The sequence below is a fragment of the Choristoneura fumiferana genome, chromosome 20 (genome assembly GCF_025370935.1).
Source record: "Choristoneura fumiferana chromosome 20, NRCan_CFum_1, whole genome shotgun sequence".
In the NCBI taxonomy this organism is placed as follows: Eukaryota; Metazoa; Arthropoda; class Insecta; order Lepidoptera; family Tortricidae; genus Choristoneura; species Choristoneura fumiferana.
In genome coordinates, this window is record NC_133491.1 from 10,081,497 (window position 1) to 10,103,135 (window position 21,639).

The window sequence follows — 21,639 nt, forward strand, 5'->3', positions numbered from 1 at the left end:
CATACATACTATATCAACTTCCCCATAGTAATAGCAAAGCATGCTTTACTTAAGTCAAAACGAGATCGTGGGAAAAACAGGTGGAGTTGGCGTGCGTATACAATCTTATCTTATCTTATAAACAATAAAGTGGCGATTTCACTCAACATGGTACATTACATTTGCGAAATTTACTCCTTTTACGCCCGCGCGTGCCGTATGATCAAAACAAGGCAATTATGAATTTACTTAGTTTTAATTTTGACTACGAAACTACTGATTACGTTTAACAAAATGGTATCGGAAAATTTTCACAAAATTTATTCATTGGAATACTAGTATCTTGAATGGTGAGGATTGCCTTTAATGGTCATACCATTTGAATTACCTAAGTAGTATCAAAATGTATGAAACTCACTGGCAGTGTAACGTCTAAATCTAAATATTGGTTGTTTCTGGCAAGTGTATATACTTCGTTTTTTTAGCATTACAAAAAGGGTAAACAATCTTGACGAGTCTTTTTATTGAAAAACATTTTCAAAAAACAATAACTATTACTTATGATACCAAAAGAATGTAATGATCATAATGTCCTTGCTATTTGTTACATATTTGCTGTGGCTTATTTTTCAAAAGTGTTTTTCGATAAAAAGACACGTCAAGATCGCTTACCTTCTTTCTAATGCTAAAAAAAATGAAGTATAGATAGTACAATGTTATATTATACTATGTACTACGCGGACGGAGACTGTCCGCGTAGAAGTATGAAGAATAGTTTACAATAGTTTAGTTTAGTGTGACACGAGAATCCTTCCTACTATAATATTATAAATGCGAAAGTTTGTAAGTCTGTTTGTTACTTCATCAGGTCTAAACCATTGAACCGATAGTTTGAATCCCGGAGAAGGACATAGGATAGTTTTTATCCCTAAAAATTTCATAGTTCCCGCGGGATAGGACGGAGTCGCGGGTAACGGCTAGTTTTATATATTACTTATAGATGTACTGTACAGACGTACGTAAGCAAATTGTAATAAAAAACACCCATTAATTAATTTAAACACCTAACTAGCCCTTCGGAAATTGACATCTGTTGGAAAAAAAGCACAAGTTTTTTCAAAAACTGATTTCATTGTGCATATTCATAATCAAAGAGTTGGTGCTATGCAATTATTGCTATTTATTTTTTATGCAATTTTCCGGAATAAAACCTCTTTCATATCTCCTTTTCAGTCTCAAACTCTCCGTACCAAATTTTATCATGATCATGATCGCTGGAATATTTTAAGCGTGAAAGCCAAATAAATAAACGAACGTGATCACTTTCGGTTTTATAATAGATTTTAGTAAGGATCAATATGGATATCGTCGTACAATGTATTCGTTTGTTGTCAAACATTAGTACAACATAAATAAAATAAAAGTTCATACAAATCAAATAGTTTTGTTCATACTAGCGCCATCTAGTCAACAAAACGAGCAAGAATATGCGATAATGGCTTCCACTCACGGGCTCCGCTTGGCTTGCCTATGTGCCAGCAAGCGCCGCCACAACCTCTTTACGTAACAGTTGATCTTGATTCCAACAGATGGCGCTACTGACATCAAATAATGTTTTTCTGAAGTTTGTGAAAGTCATTGTGTATAATTGAGGAAACTGAATCATGGTACCTTTTCCATAATCGACAGATGTACGAGTATAGCATGTCAATATGACATTAGTAGCACAAAGGTTCCACTTTGTTACCTGATCCAGTTTCCTCAACCGTACTTAAATTTTACTAATTTTATTACGACTTTTACCCCCTGTTTCACCATCTATTGATTAAATTCATTTGACGGATAAATGTGATGCCGTCTCTATTTGTTTTTTGGAATAGACGGAGACGGCATCACATTTATCCATCAAATAAAATTAATCAATGAGTGGTGAACAGCCCCTTAGTGTATTAAAGTAGTCATTATAAGAAAAAAAGTAAGTAGTTAAATCAGGCGTACCCGAATAAGGTGCACCTCGAAGTCTTTTTTTTTATGTAGCCTGTAATATGTCCCACTGCTGGGCAAAGGCATGAGCATGCACCTGCCAATCGAGCTGAAAAGCTCTCAGGTCGTCCCGCCATCTCCTCTTGGGTCTGCCTCTGCTCCTTTGACCATCCTTCGGAACCCATTCGGTAACGATTCGTGACCATCGGTCTGGATGCATGCGGCAGACATGTCCAGCCTAGTCCCACTTTAGCTTAGCGGTCTTGACACCCCACACCCACATCGGTTATACGGGTTTTGGAGCGCAGTGCCGTGTTTTTGATTCGATCAGTTCTTCGCACCTCGAAGTCTAAAAGTCCTGAAAACCCTGTTAGGTAATAAGTACCTTGTTATAAGAAAAATACACTAGTCACCAGTTCAATATAATATAATAGCTTTCTATTAGGTGGAAGATTTCACAGATCGTTGAAGTAGCTTTCAGTTTACCCACCCATTACCTACTAACAAAATCACAATCAATTTTTTTCACTTTTTATTAGTTTGAATTAAGAAAACATGTAAAAAACGAATTCGGTTTTACATAGCCAACTTCATTCTTTGTGAGAATTTCCATTCTGGAGGGAGTTGAGTAATCGGAGAAGAAGGGGTCGCAGAAGGGAAGAAGGTCACGCGCGATATGCGTTCCCACTCGAAAATCTCGTTTTTATGCTCTTCATCATACTTCTTCTTCATATCACAGATCTCTTTCTCGATCAGGTAAAACACTGTAATTAAATTAATTGATTTATTCATACGTTACTTGCGAAGATCCTTAAAACCCGCAAGATTGTGCAGGTTGCATTACATTGGGGCGCTCGGATGACTACCACAAACTCGTTGACTTCACGTCCTCGCAATGTAGAGCATCTTGCACGATTTTTCTTGCAGGGCGTAACCTAGGTTTTAGAGTCTGGCCAGCGATATAATTTTTACAATAACTACTTTGGCATCATCATCATCATATCAGCCGTAGGACCTCCACTGTTGAACATAGGCCTCTACCATAGACCTGCCGTTATTTCAGTTGGAAGTGGCCTGCATCCACCGTGAACCCGCGGCTTTAACCAGCTCATCCGCCCATCTCGTTGCTGGACATCCTACGCTGCGCTAGCCGATTTCCGATCTCGATTCGAGAACTTTTCGGCCCGAACTGCCATCTCTTCTTCATTGTGCGCCCATTGCCACTTCAATGAGGTAATTCGTTTAGCCATGTCAGTGGCCCTAGTTCTTCTACGGATCTCCTCATTTCTGCTTCCGTAGAGAATTCCCAAGCATAGCTCTGTCCATAGCTCGCTGAGCATAGTTTGTACTTGTGCTCTATTCTTACTTACCGACTCTCCCTTTTCCGTCACAGTTGGTTTTGAACATGGCACATTCGTCCGGGAAGTCTGCGAGGTAATGGTTGACATCACTGTAACCGCAGACAGGTCCATTGGCCGGTGACTTGCAGGACCTCAGCCGGTGGCAGTAGTATTGGGACACAAGTATCGCTGTGTCTATTTCTTTGTGTGTCTAAAATGTTGAGCTTTGTTCAATTTAATTTCTAAAATTATAACTTAAATTTTAGTGACCTAGAACTAAATATTTATACGCTTGGTTGCATACTAAATACATGCATGCGGCTTTATTCGCAGAGTAGTTCCTTAGGCAATACAAAAAGGAGAAAAATTAGTAGGTACCAAAGGAATGGAACTAAAAGAACTACTGCGAGTAATCCAGCAAAGCTTGTACTATGGGTACTAGGCAACAGATAAACTTAGTTATATAGATAATTACAATACATATTTATCAGCAGCCTTATTCATAAAAAGTTAGAGCCTCCTTGAAGGCTCCTTGAAGGCCCGATGCTAAAAAAACATGATTCATAAACGTCTGTTAGCGCTAATCAGTCGATCAAGGCTCTGCTAAAGTTAGAGGACCGTAGACCCTCCTTTATCTCCCTGCTAAGTCACAAAATGGCCGCCACAAGTTTGAACAGTTGACTTTGACAAGAGCAAAAAACCATACCGAAGATATTTTAGTGAAGGGAGGGTTACGCAAAGATTTAAAAATAATCCAGGAAAATTTATTTTCAGGATTTTGTATTCAAAAATCCTCTAAATTAGGTATTTATTACTGCTACTTTACTAACAATAAATATGAAAAAAAAAACGGCTTTTTGCACTTAGGTACAACATAAACATGCGGATCGGAAATGGCGGGAAAACAAACATCTGGCTTTTTATTTTTTTTCCTGCTAATTTGCTGTCACTGCTGTCAATTTTTTTTTAATTATCGATGAGGCCATTTTTTGTCTTTGATTTGTCAAGATGGCCAACATAACGTGTCTAATCCGTCTATCAGCAGCTCAACAACTAGCAGACTGCTAGTAAGCGTTTATGAATCATACTTCTTGACAACCTTCTAACAAGCTTAATCAGTCGGCTAAGTAACAGACCGATCAAACCTCAATTAAGGATTTTTTATGAATAATGCTGTAGGTCAATTAGTGTCAAGTTTCCGGTAACATTTATTTATTTTCTAAATTATACCAAAACTAGAATACATAAAAAATCGGTTTGAAGAATCTTAATTTCTCATTAAAAACAATTTGGCACTTACTTAATTGAGAAACTTAATATTTAAAAGGTAGTTTTTTTAGTTCACAGTATAGTAGAGGAAACAAGTAAGTTACTTATATAAAGCTAAAGTTTTCCGTGATAATATGAGACGTATACATACAAGAATACTATAGCAAAATCAAGTCTGTTCTTTTTTTTTATAAGTAAGTAGTTACTCGTAGGTATTCTCAAAAACTAAAGATTAGTTTTAGATTGAATAAATCACCCTCTGTTCACTGGTAAAATATATAACTTAAAACATTAAGTATAAAGCTGCGTTAGGGCTTATAAAAAAAGTGTATCTAGTATCCGCAGTGATGTATTTGATTATTTAGATTTGAATTCGGCAAAGGTTTTAGCATCTTTAATGTTTTAATTAAAAAAGGATAGCTGGGACTGTGAATCGGACCCAATTCCTCATCAGGTTGTTCAGTCGTATCTACAGACTTGACAAAATTTATACAGACATGACAAAACCTTTCTGTTACGATATGAAAAACGAAACATAACTTACCTTAGCTGCCACTAGATGACTGTGTTGAACGAATACTAAGAGGCTTATAAACCCTGTACAAAAATACGATTAATAATATGTTTTTAGGGTTCCGTACCACACAAACAAACAGAACCATTACAGGATCACTGTGTTATCCGTCTGTCTGTTTGTCAAAATCTTTTTTCAGGAACGCATGAGGGTTATAAAACTGTAATTAATTTCAAATACTTAAGTCTGCGATAACTTGAAGCTCTAAAAGAACAAACTTTTAAGTCGACGCAATTAAAAGATACAGTCATTAAAATGTCGTTTTCTTACAGATTGCCGTAGAATCAGAACCTATAGGGTACTTCCAGGTGTTCAAGAAACTTGAAATTTAAATAGCTATTATATCTAGCACAACCAATAAGAAAGCCGAAAAACCTTTAATGTTCATGTCTCTATGTGTATAATGTCAGTGTATAATCATAGTAAAAGAGAACAAGTAGGTCTACTCCGACCCTTTAGGAGACTTAAGGGCCTACTCCGGCGCGGACGCTTAGGGTTGTCGACGTCTATTTAAGATTAATTACCTACCGGCAAATGATTTTAGTACGAAAGTTAACTTAAAATTGTCTAATGTCTGTGTATAGCTAGAGAAACCAGACAGATTCTATGCCGTTATATTATTATCATTACACTAAATTAAAAAATGTTATTTATAAATTCGCCGGAACGGTGATGGCAACTATATACATACTACTCATGTTTACCTTCACATAATACTATAACTATATTGTTTATGAGCCCTTGCACGAAACTATTACAGTACACTTATATACACTAATTTACAACTATACCTAATACAAAAATACGTAAGTACGAGCACGCGAACGTAAAAGGTGATCATCTCGCGAAGCGAGCGCAAGACGAGCGAGCTAAAATCGAAACGTTGACTAAATATAAACATTAATCCTCCTTAAATTAACAGTGTGTGCGTGCAGCGGGTGCATGCGTGCGCATACATTCAAGCCGCGCGATGTACTTTTGTTCGTAGTGAGCCTACTTGTTCTCTTTTACTATGGTATAATAATTGTCTCAAAGACTCTGTGCTAGAAAGCACTAATTTGGCATAGGCAAGGCATGTTTAGATATTAATCATTTAGTTAGACAAAGGGGTAAAATATATTTACAACCTTTTATTACACGTTTTTAACAAGTGAATGGAGAGCGATACGTATCATTATGTTTGGACGCTATCATACTGCTTCATACTTACGTATATTTTTCTAGCCAGTGTCCCTATTTTCGCCTGCCCTCGAAACAAACTTTACCTGCCCATGGCCCGATATACACTTGGCCAATTTCTTACCTATCATTAAGTCGCTTCTATGGAACATATTCCACAAACAGTACTTGAAGTTTCGATGGCGAAAATATTACATAGACGTTCCACTATAATTTAAAGAGCTCATGTAAACAACCGTACAGGTAATCAAATGAAAGACAATTTCACACCTGAGCGGTTTAATGTTTGCGTTAACAGCTCGTATAGTTAGTTACTGTGAAATCTGAAAATTAATTACGTAAATATTAGTGTTCGTATGCGTCTAATGTTTGTACACACAGAGTATTGGGGTGGATAATCAAACAAGTCGGCTTAACGAACCACAGAACTATGAGTACCTGCCTGCAGATATTTGGGCTGGAAACTAGCACTACAAGTAGATTGTAATATCACGTATTTACTATAGTAACACACACACAAACACACACACACACACAAACATCACGCCTGTATTCCCAAATGGGGTAGGCAGAGCACACGAAACCTTACGGCTTCGGAGCCACTTTTAGCAATTTTAGTTATTACGAGTATAGTAACGTATTATGTATTAATCATGTCAATTTTGTGGTTGACTTTAATTTTTATGAGTTAAAAACTAAATACCTACTTTTCCTTATCATCTCACTAGTCCGCTTCAAATAGAAATCGACTTTAAAATCTTACAAAAAGCGTTTTATACAGAAACACTCTTTCTTTTAAGATATCTAAGTTCTATCGTTCTGGAAATATAAGCACTGCATGCAAGACAAATTCTAAAGTATAATCGTGTGTCGCAAAAGATCTTCGAAAGCTGAACTACGGTAGACTCCAAACTGTCTCAAAAGAACTCGTAAAGAATATATTTTAAATCTAAGCCACAGACTCGATGCCAGTGGGCAGCGGGCAGTTCAGCGGCAATTCATTGCTGTACATTGCACCGCCGAGAGGCTTGCCGCACAATGGATACTTGACAACACACGTAATGGATAGAGAAACGCTCACCCGACTGCTGTAAGCCGGTCAAATAAGCCTAAAACTGCCTAAATTAATAATCAACGACGATGAGAAATAAGTTAGATAAGGAGAGACACACCAGTTCTGCTTGCACAGTTACGTTTGAAGACGGAGCATTGGTTGATGAATTTCTTAAACACACGTTTTCTTATTTGGATGTCTTTAGCACAGACAACTCCGTCACGTCTGGTGCCGTGGCAGGTGCTGGATCGCCAACACCAGTATTCGTTTACTTCTGGCAGTTGATCCTCGAGGTTTCCACTATAGAGTTAAAACATTATAGTTCCCTACGACAAATAATCGGAAACAAACAGTTACTCTTTTATTTATAAAAATAATAAAAGATTTAGGGGCTGTTTCACCATCCATTGATTAGTGTTAACTGACGGTTAAATGTGATGGCGTCTCCGTCTATTCGTGCAAAACAAATAGAGACGGCATCACATTTAACCGTCAGTTAACACTAATCAATGAATGGTGAAACAGGGGCTTAATATAATTAAAAAGTAACGTGACTCACATTGGCAGACAAAGCATAGCCTAAATCACCGGAGCTGCGTATAGAGACTTGAAATATGGCAGGCAAGTTCCATTTCTTCAATATCGCATATACTTATTTATAAAATGGGTTATAATCACAATCCTCAAGGTCTGAGTCGCTCATTTCTTCTATGATACTTTACAGTGGCGTAGCTACCGGAGGGCTAGACGGGGCAGTGCCCCGGGGCCCCCAAGCTGAGGGGACCCCTATGACTCTTGACTTCCAAACTATAAATGACAAATCTGGAATACGTCGAATTCGGAACACGGCGAATACGAATACGGAACAAACTATTTTAAATAGTTTAGTTGGGTCCCTAGTTTTTTTTACCCCTGGGCCTTTGGTTACTTAGCTACGCCATTGATGCTTTATGTACTAACGCTAACAGAATTACTTAAACATCTAAGGTTGATTATCACGAATATTTTTTCTGGAATTTCCATGGGACAAAGGGCCAGACAATTTTTTATTGGCTGCGAAGCCGCGGAATAAAGCTAATAAATATCTTATTATCTAGAAGCCTGTAGAGGTGTCCCACTGCTGGGCAAAGGCCTCCCCCCATGTCTTCCACTCTTCCACTCTACCCGTTCTTGGGCGATTTCTGACTAATATGTAATAAATGAAAAACGTTTTTATTCACCAAATATTGTAATAATGTAAAGCACCCCATTTCAAAAGAAGTTAAATTTCTCACTTGCTTTCAAGTGCCGGCAAATTTTGGCATTTTGAAGGATCGGTTTTCACGTAATCTGAAATTGTACAACATAATGTAATTTTCTTACTACTACCTATTTAACGTAGCTAAACTGGCTCACTACAATGTTATTAAAAAACCAACATCACGGATATTTAACACAACTAGGTACACTTTTAATAGAATATTAAAATACGCTATTTAGAGTAGGTAAGGGATCGCCATTGTTGGTTTCCAAACTTCCTCAGAAGGATGGCTTTCTCGGAAGATACACTATATCAAAAATTCAGTAGATAATAGGGTATAAGTACACTTTCATAAGACTGCTATTTCTATATAATATATAAACGTCTGATCTATCTACATTTTGAAATGTGTAACTTTTTGAAAACTGCGCTAATTAGGCAAGTGCACGAGTGTTTAACTGTGCATAGTCATAGCAGAGCGTACCGAACCCTTAGGAGCTACGCTAGCTACGCGGCAGTGTCCCCAACTTAGGGTATTTTACCCTAAATTTAGGGTATTTATACAAGTTGAGGGTATTTTTAGGGTAAAAGTTTTCGAATAAAATGTACGATTTCAAGAAAAAAATACTGCAGATGACATAGAAGTCAAGACTATTATGTATGCATTCCAAGAATGTTTCGAAACGGTGTGGTAGTTTAGCTATTAGTTTAGTAATAAATTGCGTTTACTTGCTTAGTTATTATTTAAAAAATATGAGTAAAAAAATGCCTAATTTAGGGTAATTTCGCGTAGCGTTAGGGTAAAAAAAATATCTGAGGTGGCAACACTGCTACGTGGTTTGCAGTGAAGCGGGTGGACGCCTATTGAAAAATACATAGTATGAGCAGCGCTAACTGTACGGTTTTTACCTATACCCACCAGAAATTCAAAAATCGAAGTTCGTATCGTACCGTCCCTCTTTCTCTCGTATTAAATAATATAAGCGTCACCGTGACGGCAAGATACGAAGTTCGAATTTTGCACTTCGTTGCCTATAGGGCTATAATAGCTACCTACTTAGGCCCGAGCAGTACAATAACGTTCTAACTTACCAGTTTTCTTAATGCAGTTATACTCTTTAATGTCGCATTCCAGGAACCTTCTATTACCATTTGAGTCGACCCGCATCTCTCTATGCCGTTGTGGATACAGATTTTTGCTTCAAAACAGACCTACAGAGAGTGATACTAAAAGTAAGTTAAGTAAGTACGTAAGTACCTAAAATAATGTCAACAAGACTCTGCCACTGTTTTCACTAGTGTGTCTATACTCTTTAATGTCGCAAGCTTTAGGAACCTTCTGGATTACCATTTGAGTCCATTCGCTTATCTCGTGCCCTTGTCGAGAAATAAAAATATCCTTTAATTTATTTTGGTCTTCTAACATAATTTATGCAAATTTTCAAAGCAATCGGTTCAGTAGGTAGTTAAAGCATTAAAGCAAAACTGACAAACAAACTCAAAATTAGTAAGGATATATGACGGAGTTTTTAATGAAAATAAATACAACTGTATTAAGAACCACCTTCTATTTGAATTATATTAGATAAATAACTTTTTTCAGCTTTTATGCTCAATCTCAATGACAACTTTGTTGATACAAAAAAAATACAACCGAATTGATAACCTCCTCCTTTTTTTCAAGTCGGTTAAAAATCCTTTGTGTGGAAGTTCTATTTCCATTAGACTGTTTTTTTTGTATTAGTTATAAGTACGTTACTTACATTTGCCGCATTAGCATCATCCAAAACTAAACCAATCGCCAAAACTGTAAATCATATTATTTTTAGTAACAGTTCAGTTCAGTTCAGAATTGAAAATATCTAGCTAAATTAAATTTCTTTAAGTTGGGACTTTAGGTTGGAATGTTGACTGGTAGAAATGCCTTAAAGGGATCGTTAAGTTCGCCTTTGTGCATGTAACGCGAAGTTCATTACGTCATCACGAATTACAGATCGATTTCTATAGACGAATATTCCTTAATCTGATATACCGATACATATTCCAGAATAATTTTAAAACACACCTTAAATGAACAATATTATACATTTTTTTTAAATTGAATTTAATTAAAAAAACTTGAACCAGCAAAGAGTTCGTTATTACTTTGTCTTTGATAAAAGCGGTTGACCCCTTAATTAAGATCGCTAATGGTATTAAAAAATCTTACCTAACAATACTACGCCAAACATTTTTATCAACGGAGCTTGTTTCTATCGCTACTCAGTTCGCTTATAAGGCGAGTGTACAAAGTGAAGCTAAAACATCTGAAAGTCGCTAACGCTTTGGTTCCCGCGCAATTATTATTTCGCGAGTATTTCAAAATCTCATTTGCGAGGCGAGGGATGGATAAAGCGGTAAAATTGTTAGGATGTTAATAGTCTGGAATGTTTTTTAGAGTTCCGTGCCTCAAAAAAAATAATGATAAAATTAAAACCTTTATGCAAACCGATTATGGTAATCCAGACCAACCTTAAGCAAAAAATGAATCAATGAGAATAGTGTTCTTTTGTTTGTTTTATTTTTCTAGTGAAATGTGCTAATATCTAATGTTCTTTCAAAAATAAAAATGTAAATATGAATGGTAATACGACATGAATACGATGGCAAAAACCTGTATACTTTTAGATACTGAGTAGACTAGTGTACCTAAGATTGATTTCGATCACATCTACAGAATCATACAGTAGATTTTCCTCACCGTGAAGCTCATGGTAGGTACATTTCAAATGTAATACGCACATAAATTCCTGAAAAGCTCAGACATTCGTTGACATATTATTATAATTATTCAATTCAGTAAGTAGTAAGGCTACACGATATAACTGGGTGGTACTTAAATGAAAAAATACGGCTGACTTAACTGATTTAGATGAACTTTTAGAGATAGTTAAAACAATTTTACCTACGCAACGTAAAAATTCAATGTATCAATTATAACTATCACAACTTTACTGAACCCTCAGTGCACGAATCACACTCGCCTGACTTTTTTATTTGACGATCTGTTTCAAATTTAAGTCTGGATTGAGAGCGGAGCAGCTTTTTAATATAAATTTATTAGAATTGATTTAAATATTTAATTTTGGCAATCAAAAATATCGATGAAGTGTTCATTTTTATCGGCAATAATGTAATACTTTTCTTAACGTATAAAGTATAAATATTATTGGAAGAGTTGCAACAATACCTATGTATGTCCAGTGTTAAGTCAAAGAATCAAGGCCGTGGTGGCCGAGTGGTTTGACCTATGGCCTCTCAAGCAGAGGATCGCGGGTTCAAAGCCCGGCTCGCACCTGTGTGTTTTTCGAAATTCATGTGCGGAATTTCATTTGAAATTTACCACGAGCTCTACGGGGAAGGAAAACATCGTGAGGAAACCTGCACAAACCTGCGAAGCAATTCAACGGTGTGTGTGAAGTTCGCAATCTGAACTGGGCCCGCGTGGGAACTACTGCCCAAGCCCTCTCATTCTGAGAGGAGGCCTGTGCCCAGCAGTGGGACGTATATAGGCTGGGATGATGAAAACAATAATTCCAATAAACGTGTTTGTCAACTTGAAAGTTCTACTTTAGTGACATATTCATTTGATAGGAACTTGTTTAAAATTTGGTAGACCACTTATTTGGCTTATGGTACATATCGTTTAAATGTCTGAAGGTTTGAAAAAAAAGGTGATCAGATTTTTACTGATAAGTATATTATTTCAAACTCCGTGTAGTCACAGCTTAACAATAGCACTAGTAATAAAATTTCACAACTTCTAACATCGTTATAGGTTACAAAGTAAATGGAAAACGTATAAAACCTCATAGCCAACGCTAACAGACTTTATCAAAGAACGTTAGATTGTTTGAGTTTTATTGTTATTCTATTACTTTTGTTCAAACAAATGAATATCGTTTATAAAAATACTTTTTACTTATTGACTTTAGTTTGGTTTTGTAGTGCTAATTGGTTTACAGACGTAAGTAAATAGCAAACTTCATTCAATAATGATAGGGCCGTCTTAACCGTATAGAGCAATACGATAGGTACCTAACTTGCTTCGTTCTTCAAATTCAACATGTTTATTATGCAAAATTTTGTCTATGTATTTTTTTATACTACTAGGGCTTTCGGAAAAACCATCATTGCCAAGAAGAATGCGCCGCAAGACTCTTTGAAGAAAGTCATTATTTAATATTCTTGTGTCTGTATAACATAAGGCCTAAATGGGCCTAAATAAATAAATGGTTGGCATTTCACATCTAAAATATGACAGTTATATCTAAAGTGGCGTCCTCATTTGATTCTTCTTTGGCAAACTAGCTTTAGCCAGCGACTTTGTCTCCGAAGAACTTTGACACGCCTGCCCGAAATATGTAATTTCCCGAAATAAAAACTATCCTATGCTTTTCAGCGTGTCAAACACTCTATATACCAAATTTTATTACAATCGGCTGCTAAGCGTGAAAACGTAAGAAACAAATAAACATACATTCACATTTATAATATTAAGTACCTACTTAGGATGAATTAATAGGTTATTTTTGGTTTCAGTTGTTGTGCGAAGACGCTGTAAAGTGTAAACATAACTACCAAAGAATATGCGCTTTAGAACCCCTCAAAGATAATCCGCGTTGGTTCAGGGACATCTGCTTCATGCTCGAACACAACTGCAAACTCAAAAACGGTATGTTAATACTATAATTATATCTTGTATACATTATAGTCCCCACCTCGACGAATGGTCTACTACTGCACCGTTCCTATGGCATTTCCTGCCATTTACTGTACATTGAAGTTGTGGGATAAACTCCTGTCCACTGACAAGAAAGGCCATCGCTGGGTCTACTACTATGACATCGGATAGATTAAAAGTATATTGCCCTCCGACAACGGGCTAGTACTTTCGGTTTGCTAGCTGACATGGGTGACGGTGTGATCGCATCAAACAAACAAAACGCATTATGGACCCCTTTCGTTCGTATTTTTCTTTTTGGCCTATTTTAATTTGGCTTAATTCATTTCGCATAATTTGTATGTGTATAGTACAGTCCCATAGTAATACTTTGGCCACTACTTTATTTGGTATATTATGGTTTTAGAATAATTTTAGTTGGACAATTATATATTTGACTAATTTATATTGTACATCATTCATTTATTAATTCCAAATTTTGCAATTTTATAACTTACACATTACACAATAAACTAAAGATAAATCCTAACTAAACATATTTTACATTATTATACATATTATTATTTAGGCTAAGTAATAGTTATTTTTCATATTTTACGTCGACCTTGCTTTTGTTCCTAAACATACCTATTATGACTTTTGCTATAGCATTTTTATTGCTACCTATGTGACATTTGTACATTACATTTTTTAGGACTAAACACATTTATGCTTTTTGTATTTATGCTGCTTGATGTTAGTCCATGTGACGATTATGCTTTTAAATGCTATGCGTAATAATTTATGCCTAAAGATGATTAGGTATATCGATTTTTCGCAAAAAAAATATAATATTATGCAATATTGATTTTATGCATTCCAACAGTGAACCATCGCACATATCATGATGTGGGCCGCGAGTAAGTCAGCCACTCGGCCACTTTTTTAAGTCGTACCTTCTGTAGCACTAAAAGTCTAAAAACGAAAAAGGAGATATTTTTTTTAAAAAGTGCAATTATGCCTTGTTATACCGAAGATTAGGTAGAGCCGTGTGTTATGTATATTATTCATATTATTATAATTAGTCCGTCTGTTAGAAAATCAAGAAATATTTGAAACGTAAGTTTCTTTTTGTTTATGAACCAAAAAAATACAAGGATAAAGCGTGTCAACGTTCGGCAATGGGGGGCTGTGTGTGACGTAACGTCTAAACAAAAGCTGTAGCGAGGCGTGACGTCACGCAAACCTTAACACGCTATATCTTTTTTTGCTTAATTGACAAAGGAAGAAATACATGTCTAATATTTTTTGATAATTTAGTTGACAGACAAATTACCTACCTTTATTTTTTACGAAAGATCAGGCAAGATTGACGTCAAATATTAATTATTTTATAATTTCAGATTACAAAGTAACAACAAGGACTAAATGCGAAAACGTAAATACCTCGGCGACTACCTCGTTTTACTAATGAAAAGAGAATACGTAGGTACAATAATAAGTTGGTTAAGGATTAGAACAAAAAAATACATTTTTTTAGACTATCGCGGTCATTACTAATTTTATATGAATTAAATTTGGGTTTTGTCCTGCGTATCTTGATTTTAGAGAAGCTCGATATTTCGGCACAGTTGCATGCGCCATGATCACGAGAGAGCTGTGCCGAAAGAACGCGGAACAAAATCCGAATTTAATTCATAAAAATAATACATTTATTCACAAAGAGCAATTATTACAGAAATAACTTAGTCAAATAACTCGCCCCTTGTCATTTCCGGTGCAAAAGTGCCCATGTGTCATATGTTATTAAGTAAATAACTGAAAACCTCATACACCCAAAAAAAAAATTTCATTTTAAGTTAGTTGATTACACTTATTTTCGACCTTCATTATTAAAAATAAATATTCGTGTGTTTTGCTTAGTCAGTAATTCTACATGATTTCCAACTCTTTACTCGTAATTTTATAATTGATAGTTGCGCTTTGTCGTTTTTAGAAAAAGTAAATTATCTAAGTGGAATGCAAATTCGCTAAAACAATTTTAAAATCGGCATATTGCATTCATATAATATTTAGACTGGACACAATAAAACAAGGATTTAATAACACAAATACAACCTGATTTAAAACGTAGTGTATTTGATTCTACTCCCGATTCTGAGCAAAGTACTTTCTGGTTTTCAGTAATTTAATCAACACCTTGTATATGTAAATGTCTAACCGTCTTAAACGGTGTGATGAAGCATAATGTCTATTTACTTTCCATCGCCGATGTTATTGTGTTTATGTATCATGGAGGAAGTTTACGCACAGAAAATACAACACAGGCATTCTGGATTATATATATACACGTGTATACTGAGAAATAGCAAACCGCCTAAGGCACTGTTCATTTGAAGTCGAGTTAGGGAGAACCTGTACGATGGCATCTGTACGCAAAATTAAAGGTAAATTAAAGATTTTATTAATAACCTTTGAAGAGCCTCTTCCATGTTTTATGCAAATTTTCTTGTGATTTTGAGATGTTATTTGTGAAAATCTGATTTTGATAATGTTAATGATAAACATAAATGTATCCTAGGCAAGCATAAACAAAAAAGCGTAAACTAATGGACACCGTCTTCATTCAGAATGATAAAGCTCCCCCGAGTCTTTAGACTGGGCCTATATATTTTCACTTTCATTTTCAGAATGCAATAAAATATTTTCATTTTCATTTTCAAAGATTTTTTTAAATTAAATAATTTCAATAAAAGTAATATATTTCTGCGACAAGAATGGAGCATTGAGTATGTTTTTTGATTAATGCTATTTTACAATAAATTAAATAAGTAATATTTTGACCGTTTATGATCCTCCTCTGGCTTTAAGCTAGATTCGCTCTTGGCTAGAATCAAGTATTAATAATACTAGTTGTTTCCAGTAATTTTACTCTTCTGCTGCTTGGTGTCACTTGCAGTTGGCCACGGGCCTCCTCCCGACCGGGATTCCGAAGACATCGCCATGGGAAGGAAGGTACAGAAGGTACCTCCGAGACGACCAGAGAGTGTGTGTAAAGCTACTTTTTCCTAAAGTTTTCGTGACGTTTTCGTGACATCTTGAATTAAAAAAGATTATGAAAATTATTAAAAAAAGGGCCTGATGTGAGAGTCGGAGCAGCGCTCTCTGATCAAACTACTTTTTTCCACACCAACAATACACTATTTTCCAAAGAAAGTCTTCATGAAGGTTCACTGCCAAGCTTCTACCGACTACTCTGTCATTGAACTAAAAGAATTTTTTTGCTCACCCGTGACCTTAAAAGAAAAGGAAGAGAAGAGAAGAGAAGAGAAAAAGAAAGAAGAGAAAAGAAAAGAAAAAGAGAGAAGAGTGAGCAAAGTTATTCTTTTAGTTCATGGATATGGACCTCCGTTATTAAATAGTTACTATTGTACCAGGGATGTTACGGAACTCCGGTCCCGTTACCGTTAAGTCGACACTTCCGTTTGGATTACACATCGTTTTCGGTTCCGGTTCCGTTACTTTTGAAACGGAAGTTATATCGAATGTCAATACTTAACCCGGCAGGGGGGCTTGAACGGCGTACGTCAAAAACGCTTTATACCAGTCACTCGCTCATCGCCCCGCTTGCCACGTACTGCGCTAACATCTCGTCCACCTATCACTCAGGCTCAGATTCTGGTTCCGGTTCCGTTTTTGGTTCCGATTCCGTTTCTGGTTTCGATAAACTTATTTGAAAATCCGCTTGCGGTTCCGATAAAACACGTACACCTATTGCTTACCATGGAAAATCTCTATTATACCTGTGTTTTCTGTACTGCTTAATATGTGTTGGTATTCAATATAGAGTCATTGTATTGTTTTTCTACGTAATATCTATACCGCTTTACAACACGTGAGTTGTAAGGCTTTGTCATTGAAATATCCTAGTAATTTTCCTTATTAAAAGCACTTATGAGGTCATTGCCCAGGACGTTAATGGTGCTATTACCATACGCCAAAGTTGGTAATATGTTGAGGATCGAAAGTTGTGGTTCGACCGGAAATTTCCCTTGGGGCGTACATGACCTAATAAAATTTGGAGGGTTAAACATTGGGCCGTAGACTACTGAGAGGTATAATTTAATCGGGAATATCCTGTGTACATCAATGATATGAGTAATTAGATCCAATTTATGGTTGGTAGGATAAGATAGAGGTAAGCAACCCTAACTACAAAGTGTTCCGGGCTGAAATCTGAAATGAAAAATTTCTGCCCTGGGCATAAATTTAATATGCCGGTTATTGACAAATGTTTCTGATCTTCGTTTTCTCCCATATAGTAGAAATTTGTTTGGTCGAAGACTAAGTCGGTTATTAATTATAATGCAACAATTTTAAATTTGTTATACATTGAGACAAAATGAAGTTATTCCTAGAAGACATACTACAAAATTATAATGCGAATCCGGTTTATCATAATTTTCGCATTTATAATAATTTATTTATAGCAAGATCCCGGCTTCACATTTCAGATGAGTGCCAAATGGTGCAGCATGGCTAAGGTGTGCAACCACGACCGCGTGCCCATCTGCGGGCTCAGTCACGCAGGGGACGTCATGGGCTTCCGGGACCTCTGTGACATGTTCGACTACAACTGCATTAGAAGGCGAAGTTTGTATTAATCCACTATGTATTCTTATTTATAACGCGACGATTGTATCGTTCAACTATTCCTATATGTGATGGCTGGTGTACAGTCTTAAGCAGTATAGGTAAAAAACTCAAACATAGGAGCTGTTGTATGTAGTAGCAACGTGTCCGTATAGATAAGTCAACGTTCCACATTCAAAAATTATTTCAGCCCCATATCCATTCAGTGCATGCACTATTACATACCCAACAGGTAATTTACTTAAGTTTTTCACCTATACCTCAATGTCATTATCGGTCCGTAGCCGTAAATAGGCCTCGTCTAAAACTCGCATTTTTACCCTGTGCTCGGCTCTTTTGGATCCAGCTTCTCGCAAATCATAACTCCACTTCTATGTTGACGTTTTTATATTATAGTATGCGTACCAAGTTGCGGTCTACACTCAAAAACTCGTCGTCCCAGTTGTTATCGGTTCTTCAACAGATCTACATTATGACCAGCCTACTGCCATTTCAGCTTACCGTGCTAATCTTGGATGCTATATACTTTATTTATGTTGTAGTATGCCATCATTGAGTGAAAACCAATCAATTTTTTTTTCTAGATTACAAACAGACGAGCTGCCCGGCAGACAGAAATTTTTTGACCGCCTCTAGGAAACCTACCAATTCGTTTTATGACGAGTAAAGTGTTATTGTACCACCAGCAGAATTATTTAATTAAATATATTAAGATTATGTTTATATTACAAATAATGTATTAGATAGTTTTAATTTTCTAATAAAACTTTACTATTTTTCATTACCTAGTGTTTATTTCGCTATCTTTCCATCTTCAACGACATATTCTTAATAGGTTCCCGTAGAGTTATGGAATATATATAATTACTAGCTTTGCCCTGACTTCGTTGCGTGAATAATAACTTTGCTGAAGTAAATTCATTTAGGCATCCTGTTCTCCATTATAGCACATAAAACTACAGTTTATTTAATAAAATATACTGAACTAACTGAACATCCATACATTTATTTCTTTGGTATAAACATAAATATTTTCGGGTAGCCACATTGTTAGCATATACACGTTATTCTACCCTGTTCAACACAAAACACTTTTTATTATGTCCTCATAGTGAAACTTGACACCTTACGTCCTTTATTGCAAGATAGGATTTAGGATTATAATTACAAACGGATTTTTACTAAGCATAGCTACAGTATTTCCGATAAACTACTTATAGTTAATTTGTTTGGAATTATTAATTATAGAACTTTTCCCCATATTTATATGTCGATATTTTAAAAGCGCCGAAAATATCATTTTTGGGTTCCGTAGCTCAAAAGGAAAAAATGGAACCCTTATAAGATCACTTTGCTGTCCGTACGTCCGTCTGTCTGTCAAGATCCTCTATCTCGTAAACACGCGGAATATCGGTATCGAATTGAGATTAAAACCCTTAACTCAGGTCAATAGTCCCGAAATCTGTGAAAAAATCAAACTTCTAAGTCAAGGCAATCAAAAGCTACAGTCATTAAAAAGGTGTGTGTCCATACAAATTGCCTTAACAGAAAAGTTATAGGGCATTCCGGCTGTCCTAAAAACTTAGTTTTTTTGCATAAAGGTAGCTCTTATATATAGCACAATAAATAAGAAAAATCTGGAAATCATAATTTTTCATGTCTGACTGTCTATGTCAATAAGCCATCTATTATAACCCCACATTGCGTACATTTGCTATGAGCTTAAAGGACACTGCTAACACTGCATCATTTCCTCTGCTAACATCCCCTCGCCGGTAAAAATTCAAAAACGCTTGAACAAATATCTATTATTTCTTATAATGTCCAAATGCCAAGTTTCACAAAGAACCATCGATTTATCTTTCAATAATGACGATCTTCCATATAAAGTTTCATCGTTATTTCACCCCCTCATAGGAAGAATTTTAAAAAAACGCGCGAACAAATATCTATTTATCTCTTATCACGTGCCAAATGGCTAGTTTCATAAATATTCATCGATTTATCTTCGATAATGACGACCTTCCATATAAACTTTCAACCCTATTTCATCCCCTCACAGGTCGAATTTTCAAAAAAGCTCAAACAAATATCGATTATTTCTTATTAAGGGCCTAAATGCCAAGTTTCATGGTTTTATCTTCGACAGCGACGAACTTCCACCATATTAACTTTCATCCCCTATTTCAACCCTTTAAAACCTTTTTTTTCGCAATAAAAGATAGCGTATGTTCTTTCCCAAGGTCTAGGTATTCTATCTCTGCACCAGATTTCATCCAAATCGCGTTCAGCCGTTTAGCCGTGAAAGCGTAACAGACAGACAGAGTTACATTCGCATTTACAATATTAATATGGATTAAGGGCCTAAATGCCAAGTTTCATGGTTTTATCTTCGACAGCGACCGAACTTCCACCATATTAACTTTCATCCCTATTTCAACCCTTAAAACCTTTTTTTCGCAATAAAAGATAGCTATGTTCTTTCCCAAGGTCTATTCTATCTCTGTACAAATTTCATCCAAATCGGTTCAGCCGTTTAGCCGTAAAGCGTAACAGACAGACAGACAGACAGACAGACAGACAGACAGAGTTACTTTCGCATTTATATATTATAGTATGGATTCAGTTTTTATTCTTCGTTGCCTGAACACCAGCGCCATGACTGAAGAAATTTATTTAACTGTTATATTTAGATAAAGATTTCACGTACAAACTTTTTTAACACCAAATAAATTTATTATATTCTAATATTATACAAATATTTTTCTTTGGTACATAGCCATAAATTGTTTTATATTATATAATATTTACCGTTTGTTGAAAATTATAACACTTTAATTCATCGTCTATGTTCACAAAAAAAAAACTTTTTTTTTGTAAATTATGTATTTGCAAGCTTAACTCAGTGGTATCGAACATAAGATTGCAAGATAATTTACAACTCCTTCTATATTATTATCGACAGTGGAAAGGAAAAACTACTGAAGCACCTAAGCTACTTTTTAAAAATTAATTATGAAGTAAAAATAATAATTAATAATTAAATTGGGGAATTCCCCAAAATAGCATTTTTGCGCCATAGTAGTTTATCATTACCACTGTCGCTATTCTTGCAAAGGAATGAACGATTAATAAATCATTATAACGATTTCATTGATTTAGCATCAAGTGAACTATACATTTAATAATCCATTGGCTGTTGTAATTACAAATAGGTAGGTAAAAATGAACTTTATTTATTAAATCCACCAACGAACTAATCAAAACTAACCTTAATATTGGCGACAACCCCGAAAAATACTAATGTAAGTACTAATGTAGGTCTAGGTAGGTATAATTGGAACAATTAGCAATAAACTACAACGAAACAAACTTAATAAGGTTATTATAATACGGTGAGCCGGATCCGAAAAACAACGCGACAACGACCAGATGGCCAAGTGGTTGGAGAACCTGACTACGAAGCTTGAGGTCCCGTTTCTAAAGTATGTTTATCCGTGCCTAATATCCATAGTACTAGCTTCGCTTAGTTGGGACTAGGTCATTGGTGTCAAGTGACCCATGATATTTATTAACGAACTCATACAGATAATTATAAACATTCGCTAAAAAGTGTCATTAAGAGTGTTTATCTCGCGAATTATACGTAGATTCATAATTCAATTC

The 21,639-nt window shown here is 35.6% G+C and overlaps 2 protein-coding genes and 2 long non-coding RNA genes across 6 annotated transcripts; 1 reads left to right on the forward strand and 3 right to left on the reverse strand.

Annotated features, from left to right (window-relative positions):
* Positions 1 to 2,479: 2,479 nt before the first annotated feature.
* LOC141439298 (uncharacterized) lies at positions 2,480 to 7,672 on the reverse strand. Its single transcript, XM_074103558.1, has 5 exons — positions 7,497 to 7,672; positions 6,449 to 6,647; positions 5,116 to 5,168; positions 3,333 to 3,513; positions 2,480 to 2,726 (listed from the first exon to the last, which is right to left on the reverse strand). The coding sequence occupies exons 2-5, from the start codon at positions 6,474 to 6,476 to the stop codon at positions 2,539 to 2,541; spliced, it is 450 nt and encodes a 149-aa protein (XP_073959659.1). The 5' UTR covers positions 6,477 to 6,647; positions 7,497 to 7,672; the 3' UTR covers positions 2,480 to 2,538.
* A 915-nt stretch (positions 7,673 to 8,587) lies between these two features.
* Positions 8,588 to 9,747, reverse strand: LOC141439166 (uncharacterized). Its single transcript, XR_012452565.1, has 2 exons — positions 9,711 to 9,747; positions 8,588 to 8,707 (listed from the first exon to the last, which is right to left on the reverse strand). It is a non-coding gene; the product is annotated as an uncharacterized lncRNA (long non-coding RNA).
* Positions 9,748 to 9,775: 28 nt separating this feature from the next.
* On the reverse strand, positions 9,776 to 10,985 carry LOC141439109 (uncharacterized). Its single transcript, XR_012452558.1, has 3 exons — positions 10,828 to 10,985; positions 10,382 to 10,425; positions 9,776 to 9,830 (listed from the first exon to the last, which is right to left on the reverse strand). It is a non-coding gene; the product is annotated as an uncharacterized lncRNA (long non-coding RNA).
* Positions 10,986 to 12,478: 1,493 nt separating this feature from the next.
* LOC141439108 (uncharacterized) lies at positions 12,479 to 18,757 on the forward strand. Of its 3 annotated transcripts, none has more exons than XM_074103248.1 (7): positions 12,479 to 12,624; positions 13,200 to 13,332; positions 14,724 to 14,805; positions 15,505 to 15,767; positions 16,244 to 16,344; positions 17,835 to 17,973; positions 18,558 to 18,757. In XM_074103248.1, exons 4-7 carry the CDS (start codon positions 15,743 to 15,745, stop codon positions 18,638 to 18,640), a joined length of 348 nt encoding a protein of 115 aa, XP_073959349.1. In that variant the 5' UTR covers positions 12,479 to 12,624; positions 13,200 to 13,332; positions 14,724 to 14,805; positions 15,505 to 15,742; the 3' UTR covers positions 18,641 to 18,757. The 3 variants fall into 3 exon arrangements, with proteins under 3 accessions (XP_073959349.1, XP_073959350.1, XP_073959348.1); XM_074103249.1 differs by having other exon boundaries at positions 12,483 to 12,624; positions 16,244 to 16,335; XM_074103247.1 differs by having other exon boundaries at positions 12,488 to 12,624; positions 16,244 to 16,368.
* Positions 18,758 to 21,639: the final 2,882 nt, after the last annotated feature.

Coding starts and splice junctions, on each gene's coding strand:
- LOC141439298 (XM_074103558.1), bottom strand. CDS start 6,476: ATGTTCCATAGAAGCGACTTAATGATAG. Junction 5,169..6,448: donor TAGAAGCGACTTAATGATAG/GTAAGAAATTGG, acceptor ATTTTTGTACAG/GGTTTATAAGCCTCTTAGTA. Junction 2,727..3,332: donor TGACGGAAAAGGGAGAGTCG/GTAAGTAAGAAT, acceptor ATTTAATTACAG/TGTTTTACCTGATCGAGAAA.
- LOC141439108 (XM_074103247.1), top strand. CDS start 15,743: ATGGCATCTGTACGCAAAATTAAAG. Junction 16,369..17,834: donor CTCCGAGACGACCAGAGAGT/GTGTGTAAAGCT, acceptor TTCACATTTCAG/ATGAGTGCCAAATGGTGCAG. Junction 17,974..18,557: donor CAACTGCATTAGAAGGCGAA/GTTTGTATTAAT, acceptor TTTTTTTTCTAG/ATTACAAACAGACGAGCTGC.